Source organism: Osmerus eperlanus, chromosome 8, assembly GCF_963692335.1.
Source record: "Osmerus eperlanus chromosome 8, fOsmEpe2.1, whole genome shotgun sequence".
Taxonomy (NCBI): domain Eukaryota; kingdom Metazoa; phylum Chordata; class Actinopteri; order Osmeriformes; family Osmeridae; genus Osmerus; species Osmerus eperlanus.
The window spans coordinates 4,226,773-4,254,262 of record NC_085025.1 but is presented as its reverse complement, the minus strand read 5'-3'; the positions used below and the strand labels follow the sequence as shown (position 1 = coordinate 4,254,262).

Sequence of the window (27,490 nt, the reverse complement as noted above, 5' to 3'; positions counted from 1 at the left end):
CAGTAATGGCAGAATGGAGGAATATGTTGGAGGGCACAGGGAACAAATCTAATTTGAGATATCCGAAGAAGAAATGTGTATGCTTTAGTCCCTTGATCTTACAGAAGGAGATGCATGGGAAGCCAGAAGGTGCAAAGCAGCAACCCCTCTAAGTCTAGGCTTTAGCTTTAGGTTCTAACATCGTCATTGGCTTTGGGTACCAACACTGTATCATGCAGATGACCCTGATGACAAGCCAAAATAGTCACACGCCCTTCTTGATAAAATCCTCACATGTTCCCAGGACCAGAGACACAAATCAAAGTCAACCATCTTGTTGAGCTGCAGTTTATCGATGTGTGTGCACAAGATAGCATCTACTTGTCTAATGGATGATTGATTGAATGGTGCAACCAGCGGGCCGTTTGGGTTTGAACCCCATCAGAGAGCATCCTGGGCAGGTGCTGTTTCAGCCAGAGGGATGAGTCAGTGGGACCATGTTATCTTAACGCACCGCTAATAGAAATTTTCTCCTCCCTCGCATATTGGCAAGATACGCATCATGCAGTTGCTTTCCATAGGACCTTGCAGTAATGCATTTAGAGAGAGCAATTTCCCCGGAAGCTTGGAGAAGGGTCTGTGCTCCTGTCAAGCCTGTGGAGGTTGTTTTGGGTTTTTTTATCTAGTGCCAGCCTGTCCCCCTCCACTCCCCTCCACTCACCTCCACCCCCTGCATCCCCCTCCACTCCCCTCCACACTCCTCCACTCCCCTCCACCCCCTGCATCCCCCTCCACACTCCTCCACTCACCTCCACCCTCTCCACTCCCCTCCACTCACCTCCACCCTCTCCACTCCCCTCCACTCACCTCCACCCCCTGCATCCCCCTCCACTCCCCTCCACACTCCTCCACTCCCCTCCACCCCCTGCATCCCCCTCCACACTCCTCCACTCACCTCCACCCTCTCCACTCCCCTCCACTCACCTCCACCCCCTGCATCCCCCTCCACACTCCTCCACTCACCTCCACCCTCTCCACTCCCCTCCACTCACCTCCACCCCCTGCATCCCCCTCCACTCACCTCCACCCTCTCCACTCCCTTCCACTCCCCTCCACCCCCTGCATCCCCCTCCACTCACCTCCACACCCCTCCATGCCCTTCCACTGTCATGATTTGCAAGGTCAGAGGTCATTCTCTGGGCAATACTGATAGAAGTTGATCAGAGTTCCATGCCAGATTGCTGTTCAGCCTGTTGGGGCCTGATACTTAGGAGCTACTGATTCTAATTGGGCAACACCTGCCAAATACTTTTAATGGGCTTTCATCTGAGTCTCAGGGGACATTCCACCTAAAAGTTGTGTATGTGTGTGTGTGTGTGTGTGTTATTGTGGGTCACACATGCTGGCAGGCTTGTCATAGTTTCAGTACCCTGAATTTGTGAAGTTGAAAACGATTGTGAATGTTTTCACGAAAGGCCTGCACATTTTCCTCAAAGCCTTTCAGTATAGCTGTTTGCTTTAAGGCTGGCTACAGTGCCACGCGCTTCTCTGAACAATAACATCAGTACTTTAAAGTGTGCTGTCTGGGGCGACACAACTGAAATATTCAATATTTACAGAACAACAGAAGCTGGTTCTCTCTCTCTCTTTCAGCCAGACTCAGATACCATTCTAAAGAGGAAACCCCTGACAAATATTCCAACACATTCTTCTTGACAAGCAAGATCTCCAAGCTCTGCACACTCGCATTAAACACTCTGAATGTTCCGGTTCTACAGCTTAACGCATCCTTTCCTTGTTTGTGGCCTGTCACCAACACCTCTTTATCTCAATCTTTAGTGTCTCACATCCTTCTCCCCCAACCCCAATACCCTTTGCATATTTCTAGATTTCCGGTCTTATTCTTGTAAGAATAATAAACCTCAGCCCATCTTCTAAACCTATGAATTATGACCCAACACAGGTGCTTCTATCGTGTGGTATCTGTTCCCTCCCTCTGAGTGTAGGCGTAGAGGTGTTACGAGGCCAGAATACCTCCATTACCTTTTACAAGACTATTTGAGGGGTGAATCCGTCTGGATTTATTCATTATCATAACTCATCCCCATGTTAAAGATTTGCCCCATTTTGTGCTCTGTAAGGATCAAAGCCAGCCGGGAAAAAAGTGACCTTTCTCTCTGTGAGTCTCCTCTGCTACCTAAGAGCTGTAATCTGGGAACATTTTCCAGCCGTAGCTTCTGAGTGACAACACTTTGATGTCCCAAGAAGCTCTTAGACCTGCATGGCTGTCACTCTCTGTTTCCTCTCTCTTTCTTTCTGTCTCGCTTTCTCTCGCTCTAATTCTCACCCTTTCCCAGTCTCTTTCTCTCCCTCTCTCACCTCTCAGTTCCATCCTTCTTTTCACTCAGTATTCACTGGTGTCACCTGACTTCCCCACCCCCTGCTGGGAAGTGTGGCATTCCTTTGCCTTGTCTGGAAATACCTGAGTGAATGGTGCCATTGTGACTAAACAGCTATCAAATAGCCATGATTCAGTGCTGTTTACTGTAGGAGTGTGAGAGAGACTATTAGGATGAAGCAGTTGTATAACGGTTGGGTATTATCTAGTGCCACAGGGTGAGTGCGACAGGTAGTCTTGGCAACCAACAGTATTCCATCCTCCCAAGTTGTCCCACACCGGGATTCAAACCCAGGCACCATGCACACCACCTACACCCTGTGGAAACGTCAAGGGAGATTAACCAGATCAACGTTGTTACACTTTTAACAGGCCTGTGACTGAATGATTCACATTTTTTGTTACCTGTTCTGTATTAACAAATGCAATTAGTGTGGTACGGCAAGCATACTGTACTATCATGCATTATCAGTGGGAGAAGATGATGGGGAGATGCTGTGTGGGGAGGGGGAGTTGGGAGGAGAAGGAGAGGGGAGGAGAGGAGGAGGAGAGGGGGAGGAGAAGGGTTTTCCTCAAGTGAACTGAGAGTATTTCAAATCAAAGGCTTAGTAGCAGCAGTCTCGTCAGAACCAACCAGAAAAACGACAAGCTGCTCCCGGAATTCTCTTTGGGTCCACCAAGATGCGACTACAAGTCAAATAAAACACTTTGTAAAAAATGACACAAGCTCTTCTTTTGATTGGTTGGTTTGAGTGGTTCTTGTAAGAATATCTTTCATCTTACTCATGCTCCTGTGCTTCCACAACCACTAGAAAAACACTCTGCATTGTTGCCACCAGTAGGACTGCATACTTAAAACATGAATTAAAGATTAAAGAATGCTTTAATCTTACTGCATCCTTTATGTAAAGGTCTATGTTTAGTATCGTGCTTATGCGAGATGTTTTGTTGCCCTTATTGTACATAAAAATATGCTTGCCAGGCCAGCATTTTGAAGAGGCAAGTCTTTTCCCAGCTAATGTACGGGGAGAGACAGCTAACCATTTTGCAGCAGGAGGCAATCGAACCTGCGCCTTCAGCACAGCACAAGCAGGACTTCCTGGACAGCTCAGCTGCTTTTCTTATTGGCTGTCACTCACTGTCAAAGCCTATCTGTCAATCATAAGCAACCCTCACACACGCACACACACACAAACAGGCCCTGAGGGAGTTTACTGCTGGTTGGTGGAGGGTGGGTGGGGCGGGCGGGGGGGATTATTTGCAAGCAAATTGCAAAACTTTCCTTCTAAGTGAATTATTGTTCTCCAGGGGAACCAATAGGCAACGCTTGCCTGATCCGACATCTTTGAGCCGCTGCGCTTCCACAGTTTCCTGGTTGAGAGGAGAGAGGCTCGTTAGACGAAGAAGCGCCTGACGAGAGAGACAGTTTAATTACCTGCCATCAGGAGTCGTAACTGCTAGTGCCGCTATTACAACTTTAACTACAACTTAGAGAACAAGAAATTGCACAAAAACTTCTCCAACTGCTCTCTAACTTCGTGTAATGAATCACCAAGCGTGTTATCTTATCTGCTAATGGAATACAGTGGGTCACCACCCAAACCATTCACGGTTTATGAGGCATGTGTAGAATTTCCACTGGATAGCAAGTGATACATTGACATTAATGGTTCATTGGGGCTTAAACGAGAGACAATTGAAACAGATGTATTTTTGTATGTGGAACATGGGCCTTGGTGCAGTGCCTCAGCTTGGGGTCCAGTGTGAGACAGAGCAGTGATACTCTGGGAGGATATCACACAGATGCTGTGTGGATCGTCTCCAGCATGGTGCATCTGCGGCCCACGGTTAGGGATTTAATTCAGTGTTAACTGGGGCAAAGAGCTGATCTCAGCTCAGCTGGGGCCAGAGCGGTGTGTGTATGTGTGAGGAAGAGAAGAAGAGAGGTAGAGTGAAAGAGTCAAGGGGTAGGTGTGTGTGTTGGAGTGTGTGTGTGTGTGTGTGTGTGAGAGAGAGAGAGACACACCTGTGTGTGTGGGTGTGAGCAAGGTCTAGGTCTTCTAATGGAGTCAATGACTATTGACAGAAGCAGCTGTGAGGCATGCAGAAGCTGCCTTGCTGTGGACAATCTGATCGACAAGGAAGAGACCACCTTCAGTGAGCTATCGGCTACCTCCCCTCTTCTCTCTTCTCCTCCCCTTCTCTCTCCATTCCTCTCCTCCCCTCTTCTCTCTTCTCCTCCCCTTCTCTCTCCATTCCTCTCCTCCCCTCTTCTCTCTTCTCCTCCCCTTCTCTCTCCATTCCTCTCCTCCCCTCTTCTCTCTTCTCCTCCCCTTCTCTCTCCATTCCTCTCCTCCCCTCTTCTCTCTTCTCCTCCCCTTCTCTCTCCATTCCTCTCCTCCCCTCTTCTCTCTTCTCCTCCCCTTCTCTCTCCATTCCTCTCCTCCCCTCTTCTCTCTTCTCCTCCCCTTCTCTCTCCATTCCTCTCCTCTCCTGTTTGTTTCACTCATCCCGTGTCAGCGCTGAGATCCCCGTGGCCAGACTGGGGGGCTGTGAGGTTCCACCAGATCTGTCCCGGTTCCTCTAGAGGGACATTCAGTCTCTTTAGCATGCATGTGTGATTAGCCACTGTCACAGTGAAATGGACTTGTTCACAGTGCTCCTCTCTGCTGGAGTCACTTAGACATCGCAATCCTGGGAAAATCAAATTATAGAGCCATTAATTTGTCTAGGTAATCCAGGCTGTCAGTTTCATTGGAGAAGCAATCTCCCAGGACTGCGTTCATCAAGTGTGTGATGCCAGTAGAAGTGAGGCATTATCTAATTAACATGAGCGTAGTGTGCCTGGGAATGACACCACTGGAATCACCTACTTTACACAGTGAGCCTGGCCTGGCGAGGACTCACAGGCCCTGAAATCAGATTGGATCATTAAGAGAGTTTGGCATCTTTTGACCAAGTCCATGATGCGCATCAGACCGCGGATGATCTGTTATGATGGAAGCCTGGACGGGTCAGCTACAAATATGACATGACCTCTCGACCGTTCCCTCATCAAAATTCAACAGCAGAAAAAACATGGTCACAGCAGACAATGTGTCTAACTGAAGAGAATTAATGAATATACGTCAGGCAGACTGATTCAGCCAAGTCTCTCTCATTAGAAGACATGAATAGATGTGAACATTTCTATGAAAAGATGATTTTGAAATATTAATTTTCTCCTTGATTAGATTGGAGGCTGATGAGAAAGTCAAAGTGTAATTAACCATCGCTAATGACAGCTTATAGGTTTACTGAGAGAGAAAAGGGGGGATTTTGTCAGTTCTTTTATATTCCTGGTCTGGTACGGGTTTTAAACTGAATAATGTAATTACTGCTAGGTTGACACTAAGAGATGAAGGTAGCAGTCTGTTGTTGTTTTTGTGCTATTGTCTCCAGCTTTTTGTCAAACATCATCCCCTTTGAAGAAGCTTCATTTCTTCTGTCTTCTTTTTACTATACATATTTAGAGCTCAGGGGGATTACTCTGTAATCACATTAGCAGATCATTTGTGACAGCGCTCTCAGAATATGTGACGTCTCCGATTCTAAAATATATTTCTGAACCGCTCACACGCTGGGAGGGATCTTTAAGACGCCGTTCACACAGATGAGGAACAAGAAGAGAAACACTGCATATCTGGAATTGTGAACATAATTGTTGTATGTTTCTACGGTGCATGGTAGTTTGAATGTATGTGCATGAGAGCGAGAGAGAGAGAGATACTGTAGATAATGAGAGAAAGGGAGAGAGAGATACTGTAGAGAAAGAGAATGATACATACTGTGGAGAAAGGAGAGAAAGAAAGAAATAATAAAAGAAAGAGCGAGAGAGAGAGACGTAATGAAGCATCATTCTTCTCATCCATGCAAAATCTTAGCTTGCATGTGAAACGAGGTCTTATCGCTTTCATATGTTCATCTATAATTTTATACAAAATGTACTTGATGAATTCTGTTAACACGGTCTAAAAACGGAAATAGCATGCATTTGGAGCCAAACAAGCTAGACCTTTAGAAAATGTCATATTTCCTGTGACTAACTTTACTGCTGCTATTTATGTCACAACAAACAACCCCTGGGTGTGGATGATTGACAAGTTGTAACTGATAATTTGTCACATTCTGTCATTATCCCTTCATGGCGACCGGCTGCTTATTTCAACGCGGAGTGCAAGACTGTCATGCTGAAACTGAAAAACGAAACAGCCAACAGTGACAGGAGGCACAGCAAGCAGAGATCAGTCAGTCCTCGAGAAGAACTTCAACTTCTTATACTGAAAGATAGATGACAATTTTGTTCATCCCCCGCGGGACAGCACGCGGTGTACTGGGCCACTCACCTAATCATTATGGGAACCACATGTAAACCATAAGAGAACTGGGTATTTTCTTCACAACAGGACACTCATTCAGAACGACACACCAACAGGGTGCCTCTCCAGTCCCTCCACCAATGAACACATCTTCAGCGGAGGTGTGTGTGTTTGTGGGACCTTAGCAAGCATGAACAAAGGCCCCTGGTGGATCCAGACCCTCAGTGGACTGGTCCACAGTGCTGCTTTTGCGAACCTCACATCATTGATTGTTCAGTGTGAGTAGAGGCTGCGATTGGCATCCCATCAGACTGGGGGAAGCGGAAGAGTGCAAGAGGTGCAATTAGCCGTCCCCAGGAGCATGCTGAGAGTGACAGACAATAAACATGGGGTGCGGGTGTGGGCGAGAGAGAGAATGGAGAGGGAGGAGAGAGAGAGAGAGAGAGAGGAGAGGGAGAGGGAGAGGGAGAGGGAGAGGGAGAGAGAGAGAGAGAGAGAGAGAGAGAGAGAGAGAGAGAGAGAGAGAGAGAGAGAGAGAGAGAGAGAGAGAGAAAGATGGGGAGAGAGAGAGAGAAAGATGGGGAGAGAGAGAGAGATGGGGAGAGAGAGAGAGAGAGAGAGAGAGAGAGAGAGAGAGAGAGAGAGAGAGAGAGAGAGAGAGAGAAAGAGGGAGAGAGAGAGAGAGAGAGAGAGAGAGAGAGAGAGAGAGAGAGAGAGAGAGAGAGAGAGAGAGAGAGAGAGAGAGAGAGAGAGAGAGAGAGAGAGGGAGAGAGAGAGGGAGAGGGGAGAGACAGAGAATGAAAGAGAGGGGGGACCAAGAGACAGGGAGACAGGAAGACATGGTCATTACCCTGCAGAGTCGTTATGCCCCATCCATCCCACTCAGCCACACCCTCCCACCCACACAGCAGTACTTTTAATTGGCCCAGTGTATACTGTTTGCTCAAGCACTGGGCGAGTGTGATGAAGGGCTCTTTGGGGGATGCGGTAAGCTCAGCTCTGTCATACCATGGATTCATCGGAAGGGTTAGGGTGGGAGAGAAGGGTGAGGAGTGAGGTGTGTGTGCGATAGTGTGTGTCTGTGTAGTAGAGGGTATGTGTGTCTGTGAGTGCATGCATGTAAAGTACTTGAGGGTGTTTGTGTGTATGCATGTGTGTGTGTGTTTGAGTATGTGCGTGTGTGCACATTTCTGAGCGTGTACGGCATCTACAGGGTTCTCCAGAGCCGAGACAAGTGCATAATACATAAACACACATAAGCGACCATAAACGTCAGCAATTATTAGTTTTATCATTCGATAATGAGCGACTGGAGCTGTGATTATTTCCTGAGAGGGACACAAAGAAGAATCTGCAGTCTTTAGGACTCATTAAATTGCTGTGTCTGTGTCAAATGGAGTTAGGCCTGAAAGGGTTAACTAAAGTTAGGCAGGAAGGTGGCACACCAAGACTCCTCCTTCTCCAATCAAACTAATACGCATCAGCCCAGTAAAGCACGGAAGAATGCGACCAAACTCCCTTTGGTCAATTAAGAGTTCTGTATAAAGTATCTTCCATTCCTCTGGTCCCTGTGCTAGCATGTTGTTGTCACCCTCCCACCTTTCCCTTTCTTCTCTGCTTCTCCCTGTCATCTATCCAGGCTTCCCAGGGGATCTGCTTGAGCTGCTGCTCGGCCGTGACCCATTAGGACTCTCCGCCACACCCCGAGTCCATGCCCGGACACCAGGCACGGCTCTGCTACCGGCCTCCTCCACCATCGGGCTTGGCTCTGCTACCAGCTCTGCTTCAATAAAAGCTATCTATTCAATATATGGTGTGATTACTGAACTCGTGAAATGTGAACTTACTCTAACCCCCAAACCAGCCGGCAGAATATGTCTCGTCCTCTGAAGGATTTGCCGGCACTGATGTGAAAGACAAAAATAATAAAACAGCTACAACACCCTAGCAAAAACTTCAAGCTCACTAAAACACATCACACATAGTTACACACTTTTGATTCCTGAAAGTTTCAGACAGTGCAGAGATTGTCAAAAATCCCTGTTCAAATCCTTTTACGTCGGTACACAGAAGAACTGTGAGCTTTCAGATCCCTAGCAAGGGTGAAGGGCCAAGGAGAACAGTTACAGATCCTTCTTGCATGTAGAAAAGTTACTTGAGAAAAAGAGTGAGAGATATAAAGAGAGACAGAGAGAGATACTGCAGACTCACTGCATATCTAAGAGCTGGTGGGCGGAGCTTAGATCTTAAGTGTGAGATAAATGTGAAACAACCTTGCACTGGTTATCTTTGCTGATTAGTCAGCTTCAGAACCGAGTACCATTTTTAATCCGTTTACAAACCTAGTACCTTTGGTATCCACATCTTTACAGATACCCAGTTACCATATGAATCCCAAGGTTTACTCCTCTATCCACGGATGATTGAAAGGTACGGATGAAAGATAATTGGATGTCAAATTAAATGTTAATTGAATAAAACGAGAGCTGGTCCACAAATACACAGCCTCCCTTTCTCTTTGTGAATGCTGATAATAAGGTGTCCTTACTACATCTATCTGAAGCACCTATCAGACGGTTGGAAAGATGTTCCCTGAAGGGTGAGACACGGTGAATGGAGACACGCCTTTTGACAGACAAGGAAGCCGTGTCCAGCCGGTTAATTTGCGACTGTTTAAGCAAAGAGAGCAGGCTCGCTGTTAGTGGGTGTCACCCAGGCAGCGCATAACGAGAGAAAGATTGACTTTCCCCTCAGTATCAAGCTGCATACATTTGTCTCCACATTCATTCAGCATTGCACGGAAATGGACTGTGTGTGATCAGAGGCTAAATGGGACGCTATGACACACACAGCACTAAAACACACACCAAAAACACAAACACACACACATGCTGCACAGCCCCCACCCACCCCCTCACACACACATACAAAACATGCATTATTTATGTGCTCAGCTTATCAAATTGAAATATAGAAATGGGATGGGGAATGGATCGTCCTTTTCAGAGACAGGGCCAGGATGGGGGGAGGTAGGGTATGGTAGAGTAGGGTAGGGTAGGGTGGGATGGGGTGGGGTGGTAGAGTATGGTAGAGTATGGTAGAGTATGGTAGAGCTCTGGCTCTGCTCAAAATCTAGAGCTGTGTCGTTTATAATGCTCTGCCAGACTCACAATTCCTTTCGCTTTCTGTGATTGGTCCTTTGAGAAAGAATCCTTGGGAAAGCCGGGAAACAAGGTCATCATCTTGATGGTGCCATTAAACCATCATGGAATTCACAACTGTCACAATGTATAGTAATATCAGTTTAGTAGTTCTTCAGCTGCACACTTGGTCTATCTCTCTCCTCCACCAGTTGAATACCGCATATGCTAACATGGTTTCCCTGAAAGCCGTGGTGCAGATGGTTTAACAGTTATACAAATTAACTAGGAGGAGGATATGCAATACTTAATACAGCAATGAGGCCAGCAGAGAATAAAAACATCTGTCTAGACACTTAGATAGAGTGAGGTCCCGTGTGGAGAACAGCCCACTCAAGTCTGACCCTGGAGACACAAGGAGGGTTTTAATGATCGGCACTTCTGAAATGCTGAGAATGTTCTGGAAATGCTCTGGAAATATTTTGAGTGAAATCGTAACCTTTTATTAATGATAAACATGCCTCACCATTTTCAGAATCAGAATCAGAAAGGGTTTTAATCGCCATGAAAGTTTGCACAGACAAGGAATTTACTTTGGCAGGAAGGTCCATACATTAAACATACAGGAATCTTAAAACTTAAATATGTGGTCGAACTATACAAAAGGGACAAAGTCTAGCTGAAGCCAATTGATGAACGCACCTCACGCTGGAATCTAAATCATTAGCTTTTTTGCCTAAAGCAGTGCCTTTTTCAAGATTAGGGTTAGATGAAGACAAGGCACTTGCTGTAGCACCAAGCCCCCTTCCCCCCCACACCGTGAGCAGGAGTTAATTCAGCCAACACGAGTATCAAAAACATCCAATTACAGTTGAACTCAATGTGTTCACCTAAGCTTCCACAGCCTCTGCAAACGCAGCATAATACTAGTATGTTTCTACTGAAGTACTAGTATGTTTCTGGCTGGAATCTGTGTGAAAACAATATACCGTTGCTAATTAAATTAGCTGACATTAAACTGACAGCAAGAGTGAAAGCTGATTTTTGGACAATCTCACACTAGACAGGTTCTCCACCCATCCCTCCTTTTCATTTCTGTTTCCTATTTCTTATTTTCCTATTTTCCTGTTTTCTATCCTTCTCTATTCCATATCTCAATCTGTTCTGCTCTGCCACACTCTCTTCTTTAATCCTAACTGATGAGAACCCCAATCGGCATTCTGCATGAAGAAATCTATGCTAATGTCGCCTGACTGCTAAAATGGGAATTATGCTGTAGCACTCAAAGCAAGCATAGACAATAGTATACACTGTTAAAAGACGAGCTATTGTTACACACCAATTGCACACTCAGTGATAAGAGCTTGTCAAATGTGATCAACAATGAATAATACATTACAGACCACAGAGCTGGAGTGTTGCTCTAACTTTTTGATGAAGCCCTTTATCTGACGTGTTTATGTACGTGTGTGAGAGAGAGAGAGAGAGAGAGAGAGAGAGAGAGAGAGAGAGAGAGAGAGAGAGAGAGAGAGAGAGAGAGAAAGAAAGAAAGAAAGAGAGAAAGAAAGAGAGAAAGGAGAGATTGACAGAAAAAGATAAATGGAAAAATTAAGAGAGAGAGAGAGAGAAAAAAAGAGAGACTGAGAGGGAGGGCATTTAATACAGAAAATATGTGTTTACAAAATTGCAAAAAAACAATCTGCCTGACAAAAAGCTATATTTGATATTCTAACAGCCTTAAAAATGAGGCGATAAGAACCATATCATTTAAACAGCCCTCCCTGGCTGAGTGATTCTTGAGAGAGCAGCAAACAGGATTATGTCTATGCGTGTTCACCTTTACCAAGCGACCAGAGAACAAGGATCAATACCAGCTAATACCATCAGGGAGAGCATTCACCTCTTGTCTTGTGCTTCCTACATAACACCATTTACTGTGGCCAGAAGAGTGGAACACCACACTATTTACAAGCTTGTGCTAGCATATCACATGGCTCTGTGTTCGCTACTAGAAATAGAACTGGTGGACGTAATGCAGGTGGGTGCTCACATGATCGGTATGTTGCCGTCCTTGGCCGGGTTTCTAGAGCGTTCTAGAACGCTCTTAGAACGCTCCTAAGAAGCTCTTAGCGTTAAGAGCTTCTTAGGAGTGTTCTAAGAGCGTTCTAGAGCGTTCTTAGAACGCTCCTAAGAAGCTCTTAACGCTAACAGCTTCTTAGGAGTGTTCTAAGAGCGTTCTAGAGCGTTCTTAGAACGCTCCTAAGAAGCTCTTAGCGTTAAGAGCTTCTTAACGAATCTGGGAAACCCGGCCCTTATCTGGACTATGTGGACGTCAGAGTGGATAGGTCAGACTTTCTTCATTTCGTCCACATGCATGTATCATGCTCTGAACACATCACATTAGTGTTCAGGAGAGTGCTTCTACCCTGGTAACCGAGCTACACCACACCTCTGGGATGTATTCTACACTCATCCAGCAGATGTAATAGCCTTTCAGCTCCCTATGCTCATTCCTCACTCTTTTCTGTTCCTGCTCTGGGAAAGACAGAGGCAGATTTCCTGAAGTTAATGACATTGTCACAGCACCTTATGAAATCATCGGCGTGTAAGCAATAACATCTGGCAAATACACAGTGCATGTAATGTCTGCTCAGCATCACTACTCAGACCCCCCCCCCCCCCCCCCCCACAGGAAGAAAAGAAGGAGAGGAAGAGAGAGGAAGAGAGGCAGAGAGAGACAGAGAGAAAAAGAGAGACAGAAAATGTAGCCCTCACTGTTATAGGGTCACTTTGGAATGATTGATTGGATTGGTTGCACACACAAGCAAATCTTTTTCACTGATGCACGTTAACTTAGCAAAAAAAAAAATCTCCAACTCTCCCCGATTGTTTAGTTGTTAGTTGTCTCTGGCTCAATTTGAAGGACACACACACAGACACACACACACACACCGACACACACACGCACACACACACACACACAGACACACACACCAAGCTTCCCCATAACAACACCGTCCTAACAAGACTGGAGAATTGCAGCTCCTCTGCTGTGGTAGGACTCTAACAGTTAGTGTTGGCTTCCCTCCCACCCTGCCAGTCTCTCCGACAGAACGCCAGCTGGCCTAATACTCCTTCACCCAGTCCCCTGCCTCCTCCTTCCTCCTCCTTCCTCCCCCCCTCACCCTCTGCACCTCCAGCAGCATCAGAGTAAACACCGAGGGAGGAGAAAGGTGCAAGGAAGGGCCGCCAGGAACTTCTCCTCTAATTTAATGAGCCACTCTCTCGTTCTCTCATCTTGCTCTGGCTCTCTCTCTGACTCACACGCAAGCAACACACTCTTTCTGTCAACATCCTTCCCTCACTCCATTCACACATTGCCTGGATACTTTTCATCACTCACTTTCTCTCTCTCTCTTTCACTCACTCACTCACTCACTCACTCACTCTCTCTCTCTCTCTCTCTCTCTCTCTCTCTCTCTCTCTCTCTCTCTCTCTCTCTCTCTCTCTCTCTCTCTCTCTCACTCACTCTCTCATTAACTATCCCACCCACTCATGGTAAAAACCAACAATAACATTCTCAAACACAGTCAGGCCAACGGAGGAATTTCCTCTCACTTGGGCAGCGCCAACCAAGCTTGCGAAGCCTAATCAGCGTTGGAGAGGTGGAGCTGGAGAGAGATGTGATTATCTATTTATCAACCCCCTCCCCCATGTGTACCTTGTCTCCCTCATGCCCATTAGAAGTGTTGGGTCAGCAGTGCTGAGGGCAGCACATTGGCGCCCATTCACACCGTAATTAGGGCTCCCTCCTTATAACACAGCTCTGCTTGGTTGAGCTCCCCTGAGACACACTTGTCATGTAGACAGACACACACACACACACACACACACATCCACCCACACACAAACACACACAACTCACTATGTCACGTCTAGCCTTGAGTGTAACCTACCTCAGATGAGGGAATGTTTTACCTACCTCAAAGAATGCCTATGCTATTCCAGAATGTCCATTAGTTGTTGAGGTGCATGTGCAATCTCTAGACTTCCGCCTGCTCGACGATCTTGTCCTCCATGTGTAAACATGTACATTTTTGCATTCGTAAAACTCTAAATACAGGTGTGTGAATCCTCATTCTTCACATATGGCGGCGTGTAAGTGTAGGGAGTTGTGTGCACACCCAGAAACTCAATGAAGAGTGGAAACTACCGGGAGTACAATGGTACTTAGGAAAGATTTGTTGGATCAGATGTTAGTTTTTCCTCCAGGAACACAATGACACTTATTGAGTGACTCGTTGCACTTGTTGGTTAGTTGTAACTGAATTATATTATTGTTGCTTGCTTTCCTCCAGGTACACTCTAGCACTTTCAAGGATCATGTTGTTTAATTGTAATTTGTTTACTGTAACTACATGCTCTTCTGGTTCTACCCATTGGCACTTATGTGCTTTACAAAATGTATGCTTCATGTTTTGGCTACCCGCAGTGTTTTGGGGGCTATCTCGTTGTTTATGATTATTGACCTATGCACTTTTTGGAAGGGAGGATGAAGTGGGTGGAGGGAGGGAGAGGGGGGGGTGTTAGTCCAGAGATAAAGACGTTTACATCAACCCCCCCCTCCCCCTACTGAAGCATTTAGGCAGAATCTCCCTGCCTCCCTGCCTCCCTGCCTCCCTCCCTCCCTGCCTCCCTCCCTCCCTGCCTCCCTGCCTCCCTGCCTCCCTGCCTCCCTCCCTCCCTGCCTCCCTCCCTCCCTGCCTCCCTGCCTCCCTGCCTCCCTCCCTGCTCAGGTAATTAAGAGGGCTGATGGGCCAAGTTATTCAGCAGACCGATGTCCTGTTCACCAGACACTCCAACAGCACGGAGCACAACCCCTGAAGGAACCGCTGGCCACGGAGGGGAGAATAAAAATACAATAAATAAAAAAATAAATACAAATACGACAGAAAGGGCCGGAATGTTGTCTTGTAACCACAACCTCGGGGGACGTCTCCATGGCGCTACGGGGGGGGGACTGGTTCCAGGTGGCCTGGTTCCGGGGAACTACAGAAGCTACCGTAGGCTTAGAACACAGACTGCCCCTACAGTTGGAAAGGTCTTTCTTGTAAGTCGCTTTGGATAAAAGCATCTGCTAAATGAATAAATGTAAATGTAAACGAAGTATCGACCATGGAACATTTCACTCCTCTAACTTTTACTCTTTCATTCTGTCTTTTCAAGCTGATACAGAGACATCATTCCAGTTTTGGGTTTTGAATTTGCATACTAATAACAGCACACCATTCAAATTAAGGAACGTGGTAGGAGATGGAGGTTTTATCTCCAGAGTCATTTGCATCATCGTCTAAGCAAAACATTAATCTCATTTGGTAATGAGATACGGGCCGATTTACAGTTGAGGAGCTTATGAAACAAGGAGATGCGGCAACGTAAATTCAGCGGCCACTCTGCTGTGAGTAGAAATGATCGTGAAAATGATAGCTCGATGCTTGGGTGAGGTGAGGGGGCCAATTCCGTTTTTTTGATGGTGCAGTATTATAGGAGGAATACATACATATGTATGAAGCTATGTTATTGCTTCAGTATGCTCATCATTTCTATCTACCTTCAGTGAATTCTATCTCCAGCTCTCCACTTTAGTAAAAGTGAGTAAAAATTTGGAGGACTTAATATATCAACATTTTACTCTTAATGTTTGCTGAACCTCCCTCAACTTCTGTCATTATACCAAGTTAGCAGCAGTTGAAGCTACTGGGTTTTGACTAACAGCCCAAATGAGTTGGCAAGTCTTAGACTAAACATAGTCACAGTCTGTCAACTGACGAGCTGCACACTTTAAGAGGCGGATCAGGTTTTCGAATTTGAGAAAGTTTCTTTCGGTGGCCATCCAAACTGCCGTGTATACCCACATCTGCTGGCTAAACTGTAATAAACTAAGACATATTCCTAAAAGATATTCTAACCAAAGGTACTGTCTCACTCAATATTTAGTGACTGTTTCCGTTTTTTACTTTATGGTAATGAAATGGAAACACCATCAAACATCCCATTTATTTCATTTTTTTTACATGTAAAAACACAGCTTGACTTTTCCTACTATAACTGTACAATATACTTTTGTTAGAGTCTCAAATCATAATGAAGGCAAGAGAATCCAAGGTGCAAACAGTAATTTACTGTAGGAGCAACATAGAAAGGTACTTTTGTTGAAAGTTTAAAAAAAAATCAATTTGGAGGGAAAACGGTGGACAAATTGCAGAGCCATTATTGTTTCTGAACTGGGACACAAGGCAAAATATAAAAGCAAACCGTTCTGGCGAAGTTGTTCAAAGCCATGTTCAGTCTCTCTATTACTTTTCAAAGTGTGCACATCAGAGAAAGATGTTGGGTGAAAATGAGGGGCAGCAGAATGCCAGGCCGCCAGAAAAGAATATACATAGAAAAACATAATTTACCAGCCCCTGATGAAAGAACCATGAATGTGGTTAGGCATCGGAAATAAATGGTTCTTCCTGTGTCCTCTGAATAAACTATGTTTGATTGACTAAGTGTTTGAAAAAAATAAGTAATTGACAATTTACAGTGGAGTGATATGGCGGTCTTGTCCTGTGTGTCATTGCCTTTGGGATTTCAAGAATTTTGACTTTGATCATTCATTTTCATTCCATCTGCAACATGCTTGTGTGAGTGATTATTTTTTTTAAATCACCACAGAGGTAAAATATCCTGCCATGTAAATCTAATCTCCTGGCATATAATGTAAACGAAACAACAATTTTGAGACCGATATGCAATATTCATAGTTCATAAATAATTAATTTGTTTGCTCACAGCTCTGCTGGAAGTGATTGGGGTCCTTGTTCATAGTGGTGTGTATCGGAGTGCTCTCTCTGTCCTGGTGAATGTAGCAGCATTTATATTGTATCCACATCCACTACTTTACCCATACTTCATTGCATTTTGCTATTGCTCCTGGCCTCAATAAGGCTTTAGAAAGAGTTCATTTTCACAATCAGCCATCCACGCTGAATCAAACATAGCATCTGTTGTGGAAAAGGGAAATCATTACGATGCAAATGAATATCTTTCTTATGAAACATCCAATTATCTACATCAATTTCAACATTCACACAAGTGCAAACAAACAATACTAATGGGTTTGAGAGAAGTGTTGGTCAGACAAAGTATGAAATTTACTCAATTGTAACCAATGACTTGAATAATTAAGTTTACTTTTAAACAAAGACAAGCTATGGGGATTTTCACTCTGAAGTTTGAACCTGTGGTTCAAAGTGGAGTTCTTAAGTAATCAAATTTACTGCCCGTCTGGGGAAGGAGTATGTCCAGAATTAGAAATGTTATCTCCCAAAGCAGTGCGGGACATGAGGTCTAAACTGGGAGTCTTCACTGTAACATGGGAGATCCTCATAGGAGGTTTTTTCCAAAGGGCATAGGTAGGATTTTGTATTTCCTATTATATATTAACATGTTTCCTTTCTTGTCACTCCAATCCCAATCAAATATTTTTACGTAATCTGTCTGCATCTGAATGTGGGCCTATTCAATTACTAGTCCCCTCAATGTACAGTAAGAATCATTTGATGCTAGGATGTACAGAAAATAAATTACATGGGGGGTGCATTTCTGGGCAGGGCAGTATTTTGTCTTACCAGGAAATGCACCCACTGCTAACTCTGACTAGGAAAGTCCCACATACATGAAACTTACTCTGGTTACTCATACTAGTCCTCTCAATGTACAGTAAGAATAATTTGATGCTGGGGTATACAGAACATAAATTACATGTGGGGTGAATTTCAGGGCAATAAAAAATTGGTCAGACACAATACAACAATTTCAGGGCAGGGCTGTATTGTGTCTTGCCAGGAATTGCACCCCCTGCTAACTACAACTAGGAAAGTCCCACATACATGGTGCCCTATGGTGGCTCATAATAGTCCCCTCAATTTACAGTAATAATAATTTGATTTGAAAATAACTGCCCCCTAATCTTTTTTGTTCACTCACTATGATTGTCTGAAGCAAAAAGGAAAAGGGGTTTCACATATTGACCTTTGTCTGGGGCCTCCACATCACTAAAACCTCCCCTGGAGATCATCATACAGTATACTTTACCATGCTTGATTGCAATTGGATGAGGTATTTCTCAGAGTAGGCCTTAAGGGCTAGAGTTGTTCATTTAGCTGAATTCAGCATAATTGGGGGGCCATGCCATATCAGAGGTGTCCTAGAAAATTAGTAGGGACAGAATCAATCTGCTGAGTCAAAGTGAGTCTCTGGGGATGCAAGTGAATCAATAGGTCAGTTAGAAGATCCAGCTGAGTCATAAGGAATGGTTTCAATCTACGTTAAGCAGTTAAGCTGTAGATTAATTCCTACTTAAAGATCATAACTAACTGATTGTCTGTTTTGTCTTGAACTGTGTTTGTAAAGATGTTTTCGTAACAGCATAGTCGTTTTGAAAGGTTTAAAAATTATTTTCGAAATAAAAAGTTTGAAAAAAACAAAAACGTTTTTGTGGTGTTGAGTGTGAAATAAAGGTTTGAAAAAAGTTTCGAAAGGTTAAACAAATATTTTCTAAAAAACGTTTGTATCATTGATGATTACTTGATAAGGACTCTACTGTACTGTACTCTATTATTTAAAAAAAGTTGTCTAATAAAGGTTTCGAAAAAAAAGTTTTGAAAGGTTGAAAAATTGGTTGAATTTTCTTTTGAAAAAATTGTTTAGATTTTTTTTTTTTGAAAGGTTGAAACTATATTTTCGACACAATGTGTTGAACAAAATACAGTTTTGAAAGTTTGAAAAAATTATCGCACTCAATCAAATTCTAGAACCCTGTTTTCTTGACTTTTTCTATATCTGTTTGTTTGGTCACACAGTATTTAAAACATGTCATTTTAGTTTGAGGCTGTTTTGCTCCTGTTTCTGTAAAATTGCTAAACTACTGAAATGCCTTCCGGATATAGTGAAAATGTTCTCACACGCTTACATTCTCAAAGCTGTAAATATTTCACGTGTGAATGAGTTTCATGAGCCCCTTCACTGAAAATATGAGACGTTTTAGCCATACACGATGCTGCCTGCGAGGAGCAAGGTTCACTCTGACTGTACCAACTGAAACTGTTCGTCACTTCCTCAAGCAGCAACTTCAACAATTCATTGAATCCATTGACAATTCAGTCTCAGTGGAGACCGGCATCCCATGTACATTATCGCAACTATCACAAAGAGCGCCTCTTAGCAATCTGAAGGCATCTTGATATCGTCTGCCATGAACCACTGCACCTCATTGTGAAATCTACCTTTTTTTTTCACAGTTATGTGCGTAAATGCTGTCGACAGTTCTCTTGCTGCCTTGAATACTGAGTGCCTCGCTACTGTATGTGGTGGAGAGAGGCAGAGGGGATGTCTAAGAGAACATTTGTAGAATAGAAACGCACGTCACGGCTGTCATAACTGCCTTTGTTTCTACCGTCAGGCACAGGCCTGTCTCTCAGCATGTGCTCCTCACGGCACATTAAAAGGACCGCGAGGACATGCCAGCCATGATGAGCAGTGGCCTACAAGTGCTGAATCCAAACACCAAGCTTGTCTCAACTGGTTTTATTTATTTTTTATTTGTTTAGTTTGTTATCGGGTTTTGAGTGTAAAATGTCACCCTGACTTAAAAAGCATAACAGTGAGCGAACTAGTCACTGGTCTTTCGTAGCTACCATTCAATTTACAATTCTTATTTTCTAAGGAAATATGTCTCATAGATAATGGCTATTGGTACACAGAGGGATGCACTTGTCCTGGGAGCCAAATGAAATATTCTGGCATTTGCCAATCAATGAGCCATGTGCAAATGACACCGTTTACAGTTTATATTTTATTTTTTTAAATATGTGTTTTTCCCTTACGCTCATCATATCCACAAAAACCCAAAAGCTTCGAGTCTGCTAAATACATTTCATGCGGTCTTCCGGTGGAAAAAGGTATTTATCGAGAGTGCGTAATACAAAACTCGCTTTGAATCCAGGCGTTTGGGACTTTGTCATGCCAATCTCACATCTCCCCCTGAGGGGGACTAACAAAGCCTCTCTTGTTCAACAGATAGTTCAAAGTAATCATTTGCTTCAAATGCCACATTTGAGCAGTGATGTTGACAATTTAAACGGAGCAACAGGGAGGGAACAAAGGAGTGTAGCACAGGGCTATGTTCATTACTGTACTCTCAGCAGGCTGGAGAAGGCTTTGTTGTTTTGTACCGGCGCGGGCCTGAAGCTAAGGCAATAGAAACCTTTTCCACAGGTGGCCTGTAGGTACTGTTTGGAAGCATCCAGATGGCATGGAAACACTTCATGTCGTTCTGGTTCCAGGTTTGTTCATGTGTGATGTCAGGGAGAGAGGACATGCATGTTGGGATGAAGTACAGAACATCCCATATTTATTGTTTATCAAAAGCATTCATGGGATCTTTCTGTTTTTCTTCCATAGTGCAAACACTGTCTAGGGGTACTTTGAATACATTGCCCAAAGTCTTGGTTTAGACAACACACTAAACTAAACCCAGACCATGTATACACCAAGGCCGTAATCATAATATTCAAATCTGGTCAAAACGTCCCCCCCAATATATTAATATAAAAATATAAATGTGCTACGCTACGATAGGCAACCACGCACGCTGTCCGAAATTATCATAAAAAATGTAATTCGTCCCTCCCAATGTTGACTCCATGGCTACAGCCTTGATATACACTGTGCATTGTGTACAGTGCGGTACAGGTATATCTCCTAAAATCACAGCTACGGAAATCCTGGGGCCTTCTGATGATGTTAAATGACCAAGGGAACACTCTCTGCAGTCTACAGAATAATGCAGCTTCATCCATCTAACACAGACAGTAAGGGGTCAGGGCTGACATCTTGGATGTGAAAGGTTTCATTATGGTCCACAGGGGAAGGGGAATAGAGGAGGAGAGAACTCGAGGAGAGACTGATCATCGGAAGACCGATGCACGGGCTCTCCTGTGGATGCTGCAACTACATTACATTAGGTACTTCGCCATCAGGCTCCTGAATGGACATAGATATGGTCATTGATTCACTTCTTACTAGTTACTGTACACACTGTCACTTTCAGCTACTGGTTGCACTAACAGTAATATTGCACTATTGAATTTTACTGTACTTCACTTAGTTTAGAATAGGTTTATAGGGTTAGCAATAGGTTATTATGTGTATTTAGGGTTTAGTATATTGTATTATTCATATTTATCTGTATATTTAGGATGTTTACTTATTTAAGCTTAGCATAGATGTAATTCATGTTCTATATGTTATGTTATGCCAGGTGCTTGCGTTGTCTTGTCTTAAGAATGTCAGTGCCCAGTCTGACCTTGTGTTGTTCTGTGCTTTTGACAATAAAACACTTGAACTTGAACATACACATACAGACGACAACATGATCTTGAACTAAAAAGTGTGGGTTGAACAATGATCAGTGGATTGTACATACACGCTTACACACACACACACACACACACACACACACACACACACACACACACACACACACCAAAATCAAGTTACAAGATAAACCAAAGCATAGTTCACCAGAACAAAATTTTGCACATAGTTACACTTTTATCTTTGCTGTGCTCAATTCTGTGACTATCTCTATGTAGTTTCATGCTGATCCAAAATGAATACATGAAATTGATCATTTGGATTTATTTTCATTTAAAATGGTCAGATAGTGCAACTCTCAATCCATACCAAAACCAGCTGATAATGTGTGCCATTTTGTCTGTGACATTAGTGCATGGTGTCCAGGTGTGTTTGGGATAAATATGATGCCTGAATAAAACTTTAAACAACATACTACCCATATAAAATGTGTACATTACAAGGAATGCCTGGTTAGTCCCCACGAGTCCCGTTAGAGGGCGCTCCCTGCATAATGCCAAGGCCTAGCCTGATCGGTGCTCTAACTGTGTAAGCATTCAGTCAGTCAGTCATTCATTCATTCATTCATTCATTAAAAGATTTTTTAGTTTCATGTTGTAAAGAATCGCTAGTGATCCCAACATTTGAGCAATTATAATAGGCTACAATAACATAGTTATGGTTATCCTTAAAAGTAAATAATAAATGACAACTTTTTAAAAATGCATTAGGCTAGAGCAACCGAGAAAATGTTTTTCCATTCTCCTATCGCTGTTCCTCTCTCTCTCTCTCTCTCTCTCTATGTAGCCTATGTATGAGAGAAAGCGAAAGAGAGAGAGAGAGAGAGAGAGAGTAAGAGAGAGAGAAAGCAGGAGAGAGAGATTAATGGAGCAAACATCGATCCTCTCACACCTCTTTCAATGACGCTTCATTGGGTTTCAAACACTTGTAATCAAAATTCTGCTAACATCTGGCTAAATATAGCCTACTCTACGCGCAAGAATGGCAAATCATAATGGATGCTGTCACGACTTCGACATGGTCAAATATAGTGCAGAATAGATGTTTGTTGTTGATTGCAGTGGCCAGTCAATTCTCATGGATTCCGAGAAGTCGCCTCTCCCTCTCTGATTCCATCCAACAGCTGCGCTTCACATGCCTTGCTAGAAGCCGAGCGTAGCCTTCCATACAGATGAGCGCTGGAAGTCACGCACTCCTTGACGTAGAAGAGACCGGTTGCAGTGCCGCTCGGTCTCCGTAGCACGTATTGCGCAACGTGACTGATGCTCAGCTCACCCCGTAGCCAATACTGCCGATATAGTATCGTTCGGTTGGGTGGAGGGCGGTTAACGCCTTGACTTTACTATAGAAGCTATAGCGCACAGTCCTAGTCTACTCGTTTAGATGTTTCCATTCTCTCCTCAGACGCAAACGGAATCATCAGGAATCAGGTGCGCGCACCAGCCGCTCTCGCACTCACCGTACTCACCCTTTCCATCCACACCGGAGAGGATCGCGCACGGCGTCTGGTTTCAGTCGTGATGTTGCTGTAGGTGCAACCTACAGCAACCCCCCGTAGCACCATCGGTCAGAAAACTAGCGATAATTTAGAGCAAAATGCAGTGGACATGAGATGGCACCTTTTGATACAAGTCAGATCCCGGATTCTATGTGCAGAACCGGGGATGACAACAGCTGGAAATGGTGAGGAGCCATGTCCGTGGATGTCACAGGCGGTCTCTAGTCAAGCACAACTGTGTGAGTGTGACTGCTCTGTAAACTGCTGAGGGTAAATCGACAACGTGCCACGGCAGAGTAATAGACGGTGTGTCCACCTGAGGTAGTCCGAGTATCATCATATCTGACTGTTTGCTAGGCCGGGCGGCTGCTGTTTTGTGCCTCCCGGTAAATCATTACTGAAGCTATTTGCTCAGAGACGAGCACTTGCATGTCAAATGAATTCGTCAGTCTTCAAATTTATTTTGACAGTGTACTAAGGTGAGGACGTGTTTTGCTTTTTGGCGTTCACAAATCCGTCGCAACGGATTCAACACATCAATTAATCAGCGCGCGGATCCGTGCAGTTTGTGTTCTATCTATGCACGCGAGTTCCACCGACTTGCAAACCTGCGCCTGGGAAAGGACTTTTCGCCTTTGATAGCTGGATATGTTCAGATTAACGTAAAGGATGGATCTAATTATATTTGTATTGGGGCCCCTGACACTGTTTCTGCAGGGTATCCATGGCCAAGGAGTGTACGGTAAGTGTTTCTTGTATCACTACGTGATAACCAATTTTAACCAATATGACCTTGTGCAATGTGTTCATAAATGAAGTTGTCCACCAATGCATCATCATATACACATGAACTATCTATATAATGAAACAGGCAGATTTCAATTTCATCCTTGTAGTAGTGCAGGCTGTTATACGCTGCATATTGCACTGCTTTAGACTACTTCATAAAACCTCTTGTTGTATAGATAATTTATTTCAATGTTGCACTCAGTGGACTTCGAACTGCTGGCGTCGATAAGATTGCCAGTTCGCGTTTAAGTCCACCATTATACATATTGTGTTAATTATGCTACGCTCTGATTTAGATGGCGATTCCACAGCGTCGGCAGTGTTTAGGACCCGTCATTTGAGAGAGCACAATGTTGTGTATCAACATGTAGCGTTTACAATTATCTATAATAGTCAATGAGAGCTTCTCTCTCTCTCTCTCTCTCTCTCTCTCTCTCTCTCTCTCTCTCTCTCTCTCTCTCTCTCTCTCTCTCTCTTTCCTTCTCCCCCCTTTTCTCATTCTCTCTCTGTCTGATTGTGCAAACAGTGGCACTGATGATGCCTGGGATAAATCGTCATCTTCTTGGCAGCGTCGCGTGGGGAAACATGAATCACTCGCGCAAATAGCAGAGGAAACAGAGGGACTAACAATTGAGACCTGCAGCTGTTAGCAGAGACCAAAGAGAGGTCTGCGTGTAGGCCAGTCACACTGAGTGTCCTGGCTCCAATGTTAAGCAGCAAGCATAGCAGATGATATGAGTTATCATTATCCAGAACTGCAGTTTTTCAGTATAGCAGTGGAGTTTGTTGCAGGTCTGCTTGTGGAGGAACTCTCACTCTGCACTGTAGATAGATATCCTCAGGAACATCTGCATTTCAGCTCATTTTTTAGCATGGTGTTCCAATCCCAGAAAGACTGTACCCTCCCTGGAACGTTTGATTGATAATCTATTTTCCCTGCATGTGTAAAAAAATACATAAGAAATCCAGTATGACTAAAGTAGTACTTTACTGTAGAAATTGGGCTATTGTGCTTCACATGACTCCTCATACATGATGTTATTATGTAATAAACACACAAAGACTTGATTGCTAATGAATAATTCACAACAATAATTAATTGATTTTAGGTACAGTAACAGGAAGTAAAAGGTGCTCTATTATTGCATGTTCTGAAACTGTATGCCAGGGTTAATCTCCTACAGTAGACCTCGAGCTCTGGAATAGATAAGTATTTTTTAAGACAGTGTATTTATTTATATATTTTTTCTGTAGAATTATCCAATTATCCAATCTGAGAGATATCATCTTGAATTAAATTAATGCCTTATAAACGCACAGCTTTATATTTTGTGCTCTGTTGTTTGCAAGACAGCAAACAGTAAATGTAAACAGGCGTGCTGCTCATTAAGTACATTATATCCCAGAATGCTTGTTACAGCACTCACAGAGATTTATGGGACTACAGGATCACTAATTGATGTCAGTAGCTCAGGGTCGAGGAGAGAACAGATGGAACAGTTTATTTGCTTGTCTCTTTTAGACTGAAGACAAGAAGGGAGGGAGAGTTGACCAGTCAGACCCTAGAGTAACCCTTCCCCCCTTCACACACCCCTCCTCTCCTCTTCCCTTATTTCCTCGCCTCTCTTCTCCTCATCCCTCCTTTGCTTTCCTCCCGGCCTTTCTTTCTCTCCCCTTCGCTCTCCTCTCCTCTCTCCTCTCTCCTCTCCTTTCCTCTCCTCTACTCTCTCCTCTCCTGTCCTCTACCCTCCTTTCCTCTCCTCTCTCCTCTCCTCCCTCCTTTCCTCTCCTCTCCTCTCCTCTCCTCTCTCCTCTCTCCTCTCTCCTCTCCTCTCTCCTCTCTCCTCTCCTCTCCTCTCTCCTCTCCTCTCCTCTCCTCTCTCCTCTCCTCTCTCCTCTACTCCTCCCCTCTCTCCTCTCCTGCCTGCATACTCAGTGTGTTTTGCTGAGCATTTGCATCTATCGGCCCTCCTCACATTGCTCCCACTGGGGATGTGGGTCAGAGCCGCAGCGTGTGGAGGGCAGTCTGGATGGGCTCCTTCATGGCAACATCTCCCATTCATGGGGTAATGAGACATCCCATGCCTCCATGAGAGACAGAGGAAGGAAATCCTGGGTGGCTTCTCAGGAACGTACAAATAAGGACTTGGACCTGTTCATGGTGTAAACTCACTTCGGGATTAATAAAGTGAATTGAATTGAACACTTTCTTGGCCTAAAGTTATAAATTACTGCTGTACATGTGTATACCCCATGATATCAGCACTCTGTGCCGAAAAACAGCACAGTTTGCTTGTGGAATCGACTTTTATGTTTGTGAACTAAAGCTTGCAAGTAGATCATACTCCATTAAGTTTCATATTGACTAGACCCAATGTTTAAAGCATAGAGTACAGGGCAAGCAGGGCAAGGGGCTTATGTAGGACTGGACTGTCAGTGGTCCAGAGCCAACATGTAACATTTATGGTGCAAAATGTCAATATCATTCAGGAGTAGTTACTTGGCTTTAGGCCAGCTCAAATAAAGAGGAAACACTAGAAGCACATCATATTGTACCCCAGACAAAGATGACAGGATTCAATAAAAGATCATTGTGAAAAGGGGAATGCAGTGTGCCACCAGATGCTATTGAGCATCACGTTTGTGTTTTTAGATGCGGTTCCCTGTTGGATCACAGTATCTTTAGTACAGTAGTTTGATCTTAACTGGGCCTGCCAGAGTGATTACTGAGGATTGATGAAGGTCAGTCATCCTTGTGCGGCTCCAGGCCACAGAAGAGTAGAGAAGCCTGGTCTTACACTGCAACATCTGCTCCTGTCATCTGGCTCTGTGTGCCCCTTGCTCTTCTGCTGTCTCTCTGCTTCCGTCTGTCTGTCTGTCTGTCTGTCTGTCTGTCTGTGTGTCTGTCTGTCTGTCTGTCTGTCTGTCTGTCTCTCTGCTTCCGTCTGTCTGTCTGTCTGTCTGTGTGTCTGTGTGTGTGTCTGTCTGTCTCTCTGCTTCCGTCTGTCTGTCTGTCTGCTTCCGTATGTCTGTCTGTCTGTCTCTCTGCTTCCGTCTGTCTGTCTGTCTGTCTGTCTGTCTGTCTGTGTGTCTGTGTGTGTGTCTGTCTGTCTCTCTGCTTCTGTCTGTCTGTCTGCTTCCGTATGTCTGTCTGTCTGTCTCTCTGCTTCCGTCTGTCTGTCTGTCTGTTTGTCTGTGTGTCTGTATGTCTGTATGTCTGTCTCTCTGCTTCCGTCTGTCTGTCTGTCTGTGTGTGTCTGTCTGTCTGACTAACCTTTCTGTTTTCTGTCTTTCTCTCTTTCTTTTTCTGTCTCTCTTGCTCTTTATTTATTTTTCTATCTATGACTCTTTTTTTTCCGGTGGAGTGCATCTTCATCTCAGCCGTGCTCAGCTCTCTCTCTATCGCTCTCAAGGGCCACAATAAGCTACTATCTGTTCCTCTTGTCAAGACTGCAGAATCATCTTCCACTCAAGACACCATCCTCCCCAAAACTCTCAAGTGGCAATTATTTCATGTGGCACTGACAGTCAGCAAATGTGTGATATCTCTAAAATGATAGCACAGAACTAGGAAATGGAACGGGACTTTTTATGATGACAGTGTTTTCTGTTGATGTCTTAAACTACAACTCCCTTCTGTTTTCGGACTTTGCATCAATCAGTGACAACTGTGATGGGGAACAGATGATCCTGATCTCCTTCTGTTGTTGAATCACTGAGGAGAAGAATAAGTTCCTAGCACTTCTCCTTCTCTCTCTCTCTCTCTCTCTCTCTCTCTCTCTCTCTCTCTCTCTCTCTCTCTCTCTCTCTCTCTCTCTCTCTCTCTCTCTCTCTCTCTCTCTCT

General features: G+C 44.2%; 2 protein-coding genes across 2 annotated transcripts in view; both read left to right on the top strand.

The window, feature by feature from the left end:
- Positions 1 to 27,490, top strand: part of LOC134025319 (solute carrier family 25 member 47-A-like) — a 312,104-nt gene that overhangs the window by 154,179 nt on the left and 130,435 nt on the right. The window lies entirely within an intron of this gene.
- Positions 22,605 to 27,490, top strand: part of LOC134025176 (MAM domain-containing glycosylphosphatidylinositol anchor protein 2-like) — a 96,393-nt gene continuing 91,507 nt past the window's right edge. The window contains exon 1 of the mRNA XM_062468072.1: positions 22,605 to 23,599. Coding sequence (XP_062324056.1) covers positions 23,527 to 23,599 — 73 coding nt within the window. The 5' untranslated portion in view covers positions 22,605 to 23,526. The remainder of the gene's footprint in view (positions 23,600 to 27,490) is intronic.